The sequence below is a fragment of the Zootoca vivipara genome, chromosome 8 (genome assembly GCF_963506605.1).
Source record: "Zootoca vivipara chromosome 8, rZooViv1.1, whole genome shotgun sequence".
Taxonomy (NCBI): Eukaryota; Metazoa; Chordata; class Lepidosauria; order Squamata; family Lacertidae; genus Zootoca; species Zootoca vivipara.
Window position 1 is genome coordinate 60,912,626 of NC_083283.1, and position 14,156 is coordinate 60,926,781.

General features: G+C 42.6%; 2 protein-coding genes across 6 annotated transcripts in view; one reads left to right on the forward strand and one right to left on the reverse strand.

The window, feature by feature from the left end:
- The window catches only part of NUP153 (nucleoporin 153), a 39,635-nt gene extending 27,118 nt beyond the window's left edge, over positions 1-12,517 (reverse strand). For 4 of the 5 annotated variants that reach the window (XM_060277966.1, XM_060277965.1, XM_060277964.1 and 1 more), the window contains exons 1-2: positions 12,348-12,517; positions 770-986 (exon numbers count right to left, since the gene is read on the reverse strand). In XM_060277966.1, the coding sequence (XP_060133949.1) occupies positions 770-986; positions 12,348-12,503 (373 nt within the window). In that variant the 5' untranslated portion in view covers positions 12,504-12,517. The remainder of the gene's footprint in view (positions 1-769; positions 987-12,347) is intronic. The other variant, XM_035125777.2, reaches the window with a different exon arrangement.
- The window catches only part of LOC118089892 (transmembrane protein 14C), a 127,624-nt gene that overhangs the window by 81,381 nt on the left and 32,087 nt on the right, over positions 1-14,156 (forward strand). The gene's annotated exons all lie outside the window — the stretch shown is intronic.

The following is a 14,156-nucleotide window of genomic DNA, read 5'->3' on the forward strand; positions in this document are numbered from 1 at the left end:
GGCTACTACCATGCTTAAGTTACAGCTGCTTTTCAAATAATTCTTGAAATTATCACATTCTAGAATGTTTGGGCTTGTCTCCGATTCTTTCCACAAGAGAGGCTAATTCTGCATTTTCTGTAAATTTGAGTAACCATTCAGCTCTGATAGAGAGTTTGTCCTTTTTCCAATATGTCGCAATAAGCACCCTCGCGGCCACAGTTGCGTACAAGAAAGCTTTCCTTATACCCTTGGGAATGCCATTATTTCTGATCCTATATTGACATCAGGTCTCAACCATCTGTCAAAGATGGCCTGTGGAGGATAAGTAATTATAGAGTTGGTTTTAACCTGGCAGGACTGAAATACCTGCTCATCAGCTGATGGGGACAGGGAATTATATCCTGCTTCTGCAAAAATCAACCATGCATGCATTGTTCCTCACAGGGAACAGGAACTTGCAAAACTAAAACCCATCTCCTGCTCATCTGCTGATGTCATCTGCCCATCAGATTAGGAGATGGGTGTGGTTTTAAAAATGGCCTTTTGGAAGAAAATTTGAACCCCTGGCAGGCTAAGGTTGGCCAGTAGGTTAAGGTTCCCTACCCTTGCACCAGAATATCAAGGGGTCTCTAATTACTCTCTTTTAACAGAATATTTGACATATATAAAATAGCATCCCTCAGTTTGCAGCTAAGAAAACCATTAAAATGTTTTTATATTCGTAAGTAGATCTCTAGTACGAATTGTTAGAAGCTAGCTGTGAGGTTGGAGAAGATCTTTAGCCTACCATCTAAAGTAATTCTTGTTGGCTCAGGAGTAATTCGTCCATCAATCTCAAGGGTATTGTCAGCATCATCATCTTCAAAGGCAGGATGATAGTTTACATTCTCCTCTAAGCTCCTTTCTTCACTTGGGGATGCCTCTTCGCTTTGCCTGAAATATCTCTGAAGCCAAGCTGGAACAATACTCTTCACAGATTCCTTAACGATATTTACAATTCCCTGCTTTTAAGAAAAGAAGAAAGTTTTTAAATTATATCTAGAATAACAAAGGCCCAGTTGACAAAGTTAGTACTAGAACCTACCCACAGGCTGTTGGTAGTTGTTTACAATGCTATAAAGCTGCCTGAAATAGCAAATCTGTTATAACTTCTGTTCCAATTATATTCATGTTCCAAACAGGTGCTTGCATTCTACAATTCTTTAACCCATGATTCCTCAGTGTAGTCATCTAGCACAGAAACATCCCCAATGTGCAGCGGTCACCTCAGTTCTACTACTCTATGATGCCCATGACCAATCCCCAGCTTCCACCTAAGCTTGGCGGTGGAACAGGCCAACAGGCATATTTCCCAGAGTGTTCAAAACACAGTGCAATGAAAGAGACAACCCCTTTTTGATTTGTTTGTTTTGGTGCCTGCCTCCAAGTACTTCGAGTGCATCAGTAACACAGTGCCAAAATAAAAGTTCGGCCTCAAAGGCATGGCATGAGGTCAGAAATTATATTTCTACACTTTAGGGGAGGAGCAAGGCCTTGGAAACTACACATTTTTGGTTGGTCCCAAGGCCAGGCACAATTGTTGTAGAACCTTGCTTATGAATCCTTTTGAAGTGAACAAGAGAACCCAGCTCCTAAGTGATGTCAAGACATACAGGGAAAACAAAAGCAAGATTTCACTCCCCAAAAGTATTCAGAACTGCAAAATTGTTCAACCTATGAAGAGTCATCTCCTTCACTTTGAGAAAATCATCCACACATTTGGCTTTTAGTTTCTGGTCGGTGCCCGTCCCCCCCGCAATCCAATCTAATTCAATGTAAATAGTCGGGATATTAAGAGTAGCATACATTCAGCAATAATCCAAGGATTAAAAACCACTTAGCCAAAGAAAACAAGGTAATTTCAGACAATTTCTGCTCTACCTTCAGTGAAGGAGTAATTATATAACACAACAGTCTTGAAACCCGAAGTATATTGTTCCACACAAACTGACACCCCCACAAATGGATAGGCTCCATAACAGATGTTGGCACCATCTAGGAGTAAGAACTTCAAATTATCAGAACACATGTGTTATGGCATATCTGAATCATTACATATAAAATATCACAGAGATGTAATAGTAAAGTGTGGATGCTAACACTTATAATGTCAAACTATGAGTGAGCAGGCTCATATGAGAGGATACAGTTCTTTAAGTATTAACTGTCCAGGACTTTAAAAGCTAGTCAACACTTTGAAATGGTCAGTGAATTGTTGCAAAAGGCAAGGGGGCTATCACATGCATTCCTCCAAAAACTGGCTCTGGTCAAACTTTTAGTTGGTGCATTCTGTAAAAGCAGAAGTTTCCGAAGAGTTTTTAAAAACAGCTCCCTGCAGAGCACATGTCCACAATCCAACTGACAGAATTAAGTTAAGACATGTGTGTCAATGTGATTCAATTTTTATGATGTTTCGTTCTACTAACAGTAGTTGTGGTATATTGGGGCTTGTTTGTTTTTAAATCATGTAAGCCCTTCTGGGAGCCTCCGGGCTAAACAGGAATCTATTAAAATTTGTAATTTATAATTTGCCCAATCATTAAAAGACCAAAAGATAACTCACAAATAAGTCTGTGAGTAAAGTTGATTCACTGTCTGACTTCTGCCCATAGTTTATTGGCAACTTTGCAATTCCAATGTAGGTCACAGTTGTTCAGGTTCTCCGCATTTTTACCACTTGGCTTTGTCAGAGGCATTAAGCCTGATCAGTATCACTGGAGAACAGTGTATTCTTTATAATACTTTTTTTTTACTGTTATGAGTTTAAACCTCAATCAAGTACTGCAGTTTGTGGCCTTTTGACTGGGCTAGCTGTATGGTAAATCCTGGTTCTATTTTCCGTACTTAAATGCATTAGGCCTAAATGGAACACAGCTTTTTCAGTTACTTGACCCTTTATATTCAGAGTGCCAAGTTTAGTCACCAATTGGTTAGCAAAGTGTGGAAAACAGCAAATTAGAACACCTATGTTTAAAGACAAATTTGAGATTGATACAAATTACAGATAAAATTATGTGCAACAATAAAGATTTTTGACCATCTAAACGACATATAGTCACGAGTGTTACAAATTTTAAAAGCTTAAAAATTAAGACAAATAAAGCTATGCTTTTTATCAGGGCAAACCTAATACAGACACTTTTAAAATTACCATCTCTGTTTTTACCTCCTATATGAGACCGCTTTTACTACACTTCCGGGCTAGTCATGGATTACAATATTCCTTTCAGAACAACCTGCTGTTAATATGTGTTCATGAGTAATAAATTCATTTAAACTTCAGAAAGGGACAACTAAAATGTATTCAAGGTCATGATCACAGAGAGGAAGGCAAGCAGTAGTGTTCTAAGCCTCAAGGCATCTCATTACTGAGTAGTAAAGAATGGAGACTCCTCTTCAAGGCAAGCATGGCTTTAAAAACCATCATCATCAGACAGTCAAATTGAGAACGCTTTAGTTCAGATCCATTATATCTTAGACACATTCTTAGAGAACAGACTTTTCAAAAATGTCCAATGGATCAATAACTGACATGTAACTATTAGCTCTTCTAATAATTGTTATCCTATTGAGATGGTATTGCCAATCTTGGCCTAGCAGGCTTCCTCATTTGGCCCTTGAGGGCATTGTGGTTGGGACTTGACTGAAAGGGTGGAACTTGTTCAATCTCTGCTTTGTGCAGCTCCCAAAGAACCAGACAACCAACTGGTTGTTGAGAGCCTATGAAGCACTGCACAAAGTGAGGACTTAACACTAAAGCAGGATCATTCAGGAGAGCCCAGTGTTAAGCAGGATCACTCCCCATGCATCAGTATCTAACTCAGGGGTTATCAATTGTGAGTTTTATTTTAAAAAAATGATAGCAGAAATGCCTATGGTATATACCAGGCATCCCCAAACTTTGGCCCTCCAGATGTTTTGGACCATCCCATCATGCCTGACCACTGGTCCTGTTAGCTAGGGATTATGGGAGTTGTAGGCCAAAACATCTGGAGGGCCGCAGTTTGGGGATGCCTGGTATATACTATCTATGATGAGTACAGAATAAGGGGAACTCAGTTAACAGAAACTAGGGTTAAAGATAGCTAATAAAGATAGCCAAAACAGGAGGAGGGTGCTCATTTTTAGGGTAACATTGCACAATGGGGGCCAACTATTCTTTCATAAATGATCAGATCCATACCATACATTTAAAGCACTTTAAGAATCATAGTTTTCCCCAAAGAATCCTGGGATGTGTAATTTGTTATGGTCACTAAGAGTTATTAGTAGACTCCTCATACACCTACAATTTATAGACCTACCACTGTACAGCAGCCAATGTAGAAAAACTGATATAAGAGCATGCTATTTTGGTGCAGAAATATTTGCAAGATCCAGACAAAAACATCCATTCTTGTTTTTCTTCAGGGAAACTAACACACTGCAGATACTTCCAAAAGATAAATACTCAAATATACAGAACGCAAGGTTGTCTGTTTCAGAAAAGAGCTTATTACTAAGTTTAATAGAACATGATTAAAATGTTCCACATCCAAATGGGATCTGAAGTTAATTAAATAAATAATTGGCTCTGAAGACAAATAAATAATGCTTGATTATGGCACACATTATAATTTAGTACACATTTTTGATAATATTAGTAAGATTACATTTTCATGGTAGCTGCCATGTTTAGGTGTTGTATCAAACTCCACCAGACTCAGTAGACCCACTGAAATTAGTCAGGACCATTAATTTCAATGGATCTACTCCATACAGAACTACCAATGGCTACAACCCTGGGATTCAAAGTCTGAATCCTTCTTGGGAGTACGTTTTATCCAGATCACTGACAGCATCAGCAGTATTAACACATATTGTCATCTTACCACATAATATTTTGACACCAAAGTGACCTGCAGGAGGTTTCCCCTACCCATGAAAGCATAACATAAAAAGCATTTTAAACACAGCATCGTACTAGCCCTGTACAAAATACTTTTATTTTTTGAATCAAAACTATTATTTTCAAACTGTCAATTATTTGTGAATTACTAAAATGATATTTAAGAATGCTCTTAAGTGTTGTTAAATAAGGTAGTAATTTTCTATTAAATAAACAATAGTCCTATTTCTATTATTTCATTTATGAGTCACTTCCTTTGAGGCATCCCGAAGCAATTTACAACAAAATATATAAAACAGTACATACTGTATATAAAACTTAAAACAACTGCACATACCGGTAGTTTTTTTTAAAAAAGTATTAGAAATATGAAAGAGTTTAAAATGACAGCAAATACAAAAGATCAGTTCCAATCCAAAACAGATACCAACCTGGGTACAGATTTTAGGTGGTTTGTTGAAAGAGGAACATCTTTAGCAGATGCCAAAAAGGCAATAGAAAAGGCACCTGTCTGATATGCAATGGAAGGGAGTTGCAAAACGTAGGAACTATTACAGTTCTTCATGAATGTTCATATGACTTTTGGCACCTTGGGATCTGGCCCACAGCTGTCCCTCCTTCCAGCAATCAAGCTAACAAAAAAGGTACTATTTACATGACTGGGACTTCTCTCTAGCTCAGGGGTTCCCAACAAAATTTTCTCGAGGACCCCTCATCGAGCCGCTATTGTGACAAGGACCCCCATTAATTCCTAATCCTAAAATTAAAAAGTGGTTTTATTTATTTTTCAGTTGTTTTCCTCTTTTCTTTATCCTTCTTGGGGGGGGGGGGCGTTGGTGTGGTGGTGGCTGTGGTGGAGGCGGTGTGATGGCCGTCTGGGGGTCGGGGGGTTTCCCTCTGGAGGGGGGGAGGTTTCTACCTTTTCACCTGGTTGAGGGTGGTGGTGGGGCCCTCTTTTCCCTGTCGTCCCCTCTTCTTTTCTCCTCCTCTGGGGGTGGTTGTATTTGCGGCGGTAGCAGCGCCAGCAGGTTCGGTGCGGCCTTTGTTCTTCGGGTCCCCACGAGGCTCCCCGTGTGGCGCGCAGGAGCTGCGGGATCGGGGGCCTTCACTTGGGGGGCTCCTTCCCCCTCTTGGGCAGCTAGGGGTGATGGCGACTGCAGTCGCGAGGCAGGCCCCCTAGGATCGTTGCGCGGTGGGAGGTCTCGGGCCACGGAGCTCCGCTTGGCCATCGGCCGGGCGCCCTCGGCTTCGGCCCGGCGGACCTGCGGGGGGGCCTCAGCGGCTCCTCGCTTGCTCCGCCGGACGTTTCTGACGCCCACGCGGTCGCCGCGGCCTGGAACACTGTTTCGAGCCTCTAGGCCCAGGGGTTCCGCCGAGTCTCCGGCCGGGCGCACTCAGCCTCGGTCCGGTGGGGTCGTCGGGGGGCCTTCAGTGGCTCCCCGGTTGATCCACCGGGCTCGCTTGGCGCCCACGCACTGGCGGCAGCAGTTCCGCCGGTTCCGGCGGGCCAGAGGCTTGGCATCTAATAGCATCTTGAGGACCCCTCTGGCATAGCTCGCGGACTTCTGGGGGTCCCCGGACCACCTGTTGGGAACCACTGCTCTAGCTTACGTTTCATTGCAGGACAAAAGGCTTTCAGAGGGGAAGTAATGGGGATGTGTGTGTGAGAGAGAGATAGTGCCAGAGAGGGGTGGTAAAAGAAAATGGGTGGCCTACTGTTAATTCTGGCCCTGGCCCTTTTTGGTATCAGCCCTGCTCACCACCAGTTCTGGCTATGTCAATGCCTGGTGTGCACCACAGATATATTTCCCATGAGTGGGTGCAGCCTTTGACATAGGGAGAGGTTCCCCACCCTTTCTATAAGCAGTAACCATCCAAAATATCCCCTACTGCTGATTGGGGTATCTAACACATGACTATCAACATTCAAACTTCTTTTGAAATCAAATGAAGCAGAGTCCACAGGGGCCTGAAGAAATTATGCTGTGGCAATGTAGCCCTTATGACATACTACCTTTAAAATGTGCATTCACTGTGGGATATTCCAAGTTTTTCAGAATCAGTGCAACGTCTTTGAAATGATTCAGAGTTTAACATAAAGCATTGACACAACTTTCAGAAATCGAGAGCACAGCAGAAAGAGCAAATAAAATATTTCTAAAAGAATGCTACTCCGACAATTTGGCCTAAACATGTTTGCTCAAATTCCAATAATTCAAGGGGATTTGCTCACAAAAATGATTAGGATTAAATCTAAATCCATTCAAGCATACACCCTTAAAGCAAAGCTTAAACACAACCAGAATAATTTTTTGTAGTTTTTTGTGGCCTTCTTAGAACAACTTTAGGCACACCTTTTCATATCATAAGTTACAATTGTATATGAAAAACACTCAGTACTTCCTAGGCTTCTCCACTCTGCTTAGGCATACACTTCAGACATATGTTTGTATGCATGGTATCAAGAAACATCTTAAAAAACAAATACACAAGCAACTTTAAATCTTCTTCTCACTCAGCTGCAACCTGGTAACAGCCATTCTTGCAGTCGACTTCAATGGGGAGATGGAAAGCAGGCCTCATTCCTTCAGCAGAGCTAATGGTGACCCTAGTTACCTTCTCTTCCTCTACTGTAGACCAATGGATGGCTGCTACTTCTCTGTACACATCTCAGATACCCGTTCTTTTTCTCCTTCCCTACGCAAAGGTATCTCTGCAGCTCCATTTTTGTTGCTTGTTATTCATTCTCTACTCTTTACAAACCTCTTTACACCTTCATGCTACCCCTTTTTGTACCTTCACCACATAGCAATCTCTTCTTTGAACCTCTATCTTTCAGCTTCTTTTGTTTTCCCATTCCATGTCCTTCTATATGCCCAATCCTTTGCTAATCATTTTTCCTACACTCCATAGTTCTCCACACAGCCATCTCTCCCCAATCCCCTTTCCACATCCCTCAGGTATGACTGCCTGCACTTCCTTCTTCTCCGATTTCCATAGCTCCTTCTGTACCATAACAGGTGTCTCTGTACCCTTCTCTCTTAAGAGACCAAAAGAAGAAAAAGTTAAAAACTATTTTTGATATACTTTCTCAATAACAGAAAGAACCTAAGAGACTTGCTAATTTTTAATGGAGGAATGATAGCTACCAATTTAATACTTTAAATCTACTTAGGCATTATACTGTACAGTGGTACCTTCGAAGTTGAACAGAATCTGTTCCGGAAGTCCGTTCGACTTCCAAAACGGTTCGGAAACCAAGGTACAGCTTCTGATTGGCTGCAGGAAGCTGCGGAAGCCCTGTCAGATGTTTGGGTTCCAAAAGAACGTTTGCAAACCAGATCAATCACTTCTGGGTTTGCGGCGTTTGGAAGCCAAAACGTCGGAGACAACCAAGATATGACTGCATACAACATGGTGATATATTGTGAATTGTGATGTGCACGTGTGCTATGTAAAAAAAATCTTGATGTGGATAAAGAATCATAGAACTGTAGAGTTGGAAGTGATCGTGAGTGTAGCCAGTCATCGTGTTTCTCATGATTCCTGCAGTCCCTGTTGCTCTGTACTTTAAAATAACAGTTGTAACAATAAAGGTAAGTAAAAAATGTATCCATTTTAGACCCCTAAGTAGTAGCAGCTGCCAGGACATTACCCCATTCGCCTCTACGTAGTTCCATCCTTATTTCAGACATTGTGATATATCGGTATAGTGCAATGTTTATCTGGCAATATATCATGTTAAAAATCAGACATCGCTCAGCCCTAATATCCAGCTGATAAAATTTTAATATATAATCAGCTACAAACAGCAACAATGTTATAAATACACGATTAGAACCAGACTAAATTTGTTGAACTTGAATCTCACTGAAATATAAGGGACAAGTTAGACAAAGTGACTGGGAACAGCTGCCGGGACCACATAACACCCGTCCTGAGAGACCTACATTGGCTCCCAGTATGTTTCCGAGCACATTTCAAAGTGTTGGTGCTGACCTTTAAAACCCTAAACGGCCTCGGTCCTGTATACCTGAAGGAGCGTCTCCACCCCCATCGTTCAGCCCAGACAGTGAGATCCAGCGCTGAGGGCCTTCTGGCAGTTCCCTCACTGCGAGAAGCCTTCTTGGTAGTGGCACCCGCCCTGTGGAACGCCCCGCCATCAGAGGTCAGAGAGATAAACAACTACCTGACATTTAGAAAATACCTAAAGGCAGCCCTGTTTAGGGAAGTTTTTAATCTGTGATATTTTAATGTATTTTAATGTGTTGGAAGCCACTCAGAGTGGGGGGGGACCCGGCCAGATGGGAAGGGTATAAATAATAAATTATATTATTATTATTATTATCCCATATATTTCAATGGGATCCAAATTCAGTGTACTTATATTGAACACCTTTGCTCCCCTTCCTAATGTGCACATTCAGCAGCCAAAAGAGGAAGGTCAGACCTGAAAGAAGAATAGAGCTGAGCAGAAAAAAACACCTTCACGCAATCCAACCCTCCTAACAGCTCAGCATAATGTGGTTCAGGTGTTGGATTGCTGTTAATCTGGATCCAACCCACATCCGAAGGCAGCCCTATTCAGGGAAGTTTTTAATGTTTGATGTTTTATCGTGTTTTTAATATTCTGTTGAGAGCACCCAGAGTGGCTGGGGAAACCCAGTCAGATGGGCAGGGTATAAATAATAAATTATTGTTATTATTACATGCTTTAAAATGGTCAGGCTGATATCTGCTCCAAAAGAATCTCAAAATCTAAGTATTGAATGAGATTGTGCTCAAGGTGCAAAGATATCTCAATGCAGTACTGATCAGAAAGAACTTACTCCAAGCGGTTTCTCAACTTGAATAATATACAGCCTCTATAAGTTACCCTGAAATGATGCTTTGGTGGTGGTTCCATAAAAAGAAGCAGCTTACATTAGAAGGATAATTTTTATTGGACCACTTTTGCTGGCAAACATACAAGAATGTGCTTAAACCAAAGCAAAATGTTTCATTAAAACTGGTAGAATCCGCTTGTATATTGTAAAGATTTGCAAGAGAAAAGTTCAGGGGGGGGGAAGCAAGCAAGGAAATTCCTAGTGGTTGTCAATTCACTTACATTTCATAGGGTTTACAAAGTGGAAATCCAGAAAAATAATAGAGTTTACACACAAATCTTTGTGTATTGCTTTTTTGTGTGTTCAGAAATACAGCACTATTAAAATCCTCTCACAAACATAATTTGTAAAATTCCCAACAGGATTAAGGATCCTAAATTTAATCTTAAAACAAGGTTTATTAGGATTTAGGCTTCCAAGATTCCATTAACAAAGGCCAAAACTAACTAATTGGCTTTAGATGACAGTTGCATAAATATTAGGGTAGAACAGAACTGTGTTGAAGACAAATGAACTGCTGAATTGGTCTTCACCACCACAGAGGCAGGAATCTCAAGAAATTATTCCCTATATAAGTGGGGGGTTTTAAGCTTCATTTTCAAAGCTGAACATTATAATAAAATAGAATAACTGAAACAATTACAAAAGATGTATGGAGAAATAGCAACACTGTCAGGCTTTATGTACAGGCAAAGAGAATATGACAAAGATCATGCCCATAACTGCTCACCCATTTAATCCAAATAGTGTCATGGTGGTAAACTGTATGGACTGTATCCAACTTTAGTAATACCCAGAGCAGACTCACTGAAATTAATGGGCATGTTTAGTGTAGGTTAATTTCAAATAGGCATACTCCTGAGTAGAACTTAGTCACTACAACTCCTTGCTATAAATATATAAACAATTACATTCTAACAACTAAATATGTGAAAAGTACAGATACCAGGGTGAGATCATGCAAATGACAACAGTGATCTTTAATAATTAGTTAGAAAATGGAATTTTGGTAGTAATGGTTTCTCACCCCTACATAACTAGCTTCAATTATCTGAAATCACTTCTACACAATAATAAAAAGGTATAGGTGTCCTACTTTCTGCTCACACTAGTAGCTGTAACCCAACAGCTATTCTAATCTGACCAATAATAACCTCCCATTGCAAATGTTTGATGCTTTTCAAATACAATAAAAGGAAGCCACTTTTCACAGTGCAATTTTATTTATATTTCTAGTTAGCTTCAAAAGCAGTGTTTCTGAACACAGCATGAATTGCTTTTGATCAAATTTTATATTCTTTCACATTTTACCTACAACTTCAGGCATTTCTCACTACAGCTATATTGTATTTTGTTGTGACCTGAAAATAATATTGAAATCAGCATATTCTGCTTCACCTATTTGTTTCATTAATACCGGTATCTCACCTTTGTCCAATCATGGGGGGGGGATCCATGCTACATATTGATTATTATGGCTGCAACACAAACCATGCTTTTTTAAATTCTACTTGGAGCTGGCCCACTGACATTTATGGACATGACTAAATTAAATTTCTAAATTTCAGTAGGTCTGCTCTGAATAAACTTCACTGAATATCCAATATTCCAAATCTTACATGTCTGCATGAGCAGCAATTTTTAAAAGTTGTCATTTATAAATTAACTAAACAAATTCATGTGTCACTCATAAATTACTAACACTTAAGTTCTTTCTAAAATATACCGTATTAAAGGTCGATTTGGTCCCTGTCCTAGCATTCAAAAGACAGGTCTTGAAATCTCAGACCTGCACAGACACTGTGCAGACTCATTAATCATAACCCCACTATTCCAATCCTCACCATTTCTACCCAGAAATAACTCCTACTGAATTCAATGAGGCTTACTTCCCGGTAAGTAGGGGCTAAGGCTGCAGCCTAAAGCCTAGAAAGTGGATGTGCGATTTGTGCAACGGTTAAAAACCCTACCCCTTTTCGGTGTTACCTTTAAAGCAAGAGATCCCGCTAAAAACACTTGCTTGAGACATCGCACAACAGCGAATCGGCGCCTTGATTCGCAGGAGGCACGTTTTCCCCTTTGGCTGCCCTCCCCTTCCTTCCTTTTCTTCCCGCCGTAACAGAAATCCAGGAAGGGGAGAAATCTCATAGAACCCAAGCGCGTGCCTCAAAACGGGAGAAGGGGAATCCCACCCCTCTAAACATCCCCCCCGCACTTGAATCATTCATATCGCTGGGATCGGCCTCGAAAATCAACGCCTCCCCCCACTTACATAGACCCCACACACTTCCCCTTCTCTCCCCCTCAGAAGAAGAAAGGGGGGGGGCAGAAAATGCTTTCTCTTCCTCCTCGAGGTACCAGGTTGTTCACCCAACCAGAATATGGCCTGGCCATTTCTCAGGCCGACAACGGCGGCTCCCAGGGGGCCCGGGAGGGCAGAGCCGAAGCCTCACCGGCCCACCGCTTCCTCCGCTCTCTCCTCCATACAGATATATTATGTGTATAGTTGCCGGTCTCACACACCACATGCTTCCCCGGTCGGCCTCCCTCACCTGCTTGTTTCTCGGGTAAGGCTTCGAGGAGGCCGCTGCCAGGTGGTATCGCCGCGTCCGGATCTTCCCGCCGCCGCTTTCGTAGCCGCCGCCGCTGCCGCCGCTTCCACCACCTCCTCCTCCTCCCGGAGCTCCGCCGCTTTCCCCCGAATCCATAATGGGACCTTTCCCGAGCCTTGCCGGTCTCCCTCCCACCCACCCACAACCCGCACGCACGCACGCACGGCGCAAACAGAGAGGCCCGGCCTAGCCCGGCCACCCCCTGTGCGCGCGCCCGCGCGCGCGCTTTCTATCCCCCCTCACGCTTCCTCCCTCCCTCACGCTCCTCTTTGCCCCCACCCCTGGCCCCAATCCCGTTCTGTGCTGTCACTGTCTCTATGGCGATACCCCGCGCCGCGCGGCCTGCCTCGCGCCCTCACAGGATGCCTGTCTCACTCCCTGGCTAGTGCGCGCGCGCGCGCCGAGGCCGTCCCTAGCCGCTCTACTTCCCCTCCCTTTCCTACCCTCTCTCTCCCCCCCCCTCCACCAACACCGTCACCGTCTAGCCCGCCCGAGATTCTCTCCCTCCTTCCTTTCCTCCCGACCAACCAGAGGACACCCGCCCGGACGGCTTGGCGTCACCAAACCGCGCGACCCGCCATCCTGCCTTATTTCAGTCGCCAGCCGACGGCCCATGAGCGTCCACGGGAAATGTAGTTTCGGAAAGCCGAGGCTGCGCAGAGAGCATGGACACACTCCGCCCTCTCTCGGGGTGGTTGCCGGTCTGACGCATTGACGCGCCACAGAATCTCGCGATATATGCCGCAGCGAAGGCCGGAACTCGCTATTCTAGAATGAAAATGATTTCCAAGGCGCCTTTTTTTAACCCTTACAGGGCCGGAGGATACGGCCATTTCTTACCGCTGCGCTTGGTGGGGAAAACTAACCTTGGAAGGGCGGTTGGGCCTGTTTGACCCCCCCCCCCCCGGGCGGTTTTCGATATCAGACTGGACACCTTTGTGGTTATTGCTTTGCGCCCCGAGTAGGTCAAAACCAAGAGGACGATTCAGCAGAAGCACATTTAAACTCCACTGACTGCGGAGGGAGAGTTCAGCAAGGGCTTTTGTAGCCTGGCATAAAGCTCTCAAATTGGCAAATATGTTTAACCTCCAACTTTGCTGTAGAGGAAAAGCAATACAGCTTTAACGCAGGCAAACATAATCTCCACTGGCTTCTAGAAAACCCATTATTTATCTTCCTGGTTAGACAGTAAAAGTGTTTCATGTGGATTGGATTATAACACACTAAAGAATTTAAAAACTTGGTACACTTATTAGCAGAATTGTTAAAGGCTCTGTGAACCTAAGCAAATATGTTCTACCACTGGAACATGAATATACCAAATCGTTATTTAGTTAAAGGCCATCTGAATTACCATATACAAAAAATAATCACTGCACATGAAACAAATCAAAACAGCACATTCTACCTTTGACACTTAAAACAGCACTAATAAAATACAGTAAGTGAAATGCTATCGTTTAAAATTTGTACTGCAGTTAGTAATCCTGTTGCTTTTGTTCTCTGCTGTTTCATTGTTCTAAATTGTGGCTAGCAGTCAACCAGTGAGATTTGGCTCATTCCTTTTTATTTGAAAGCAGCTAGCTAAATCAATTATGATCCTGTGGGTTTAGGTTCGTCAGCAGAAAGACCAGTATATCCTATCCTCTTCAATCTATGTAATCCACACTTTCCACACCTGGCTGTTCACAGATACCAGCACTACTATAAAGGAATCCCTCTGAACCATCCTAATATACAGTAACAGCA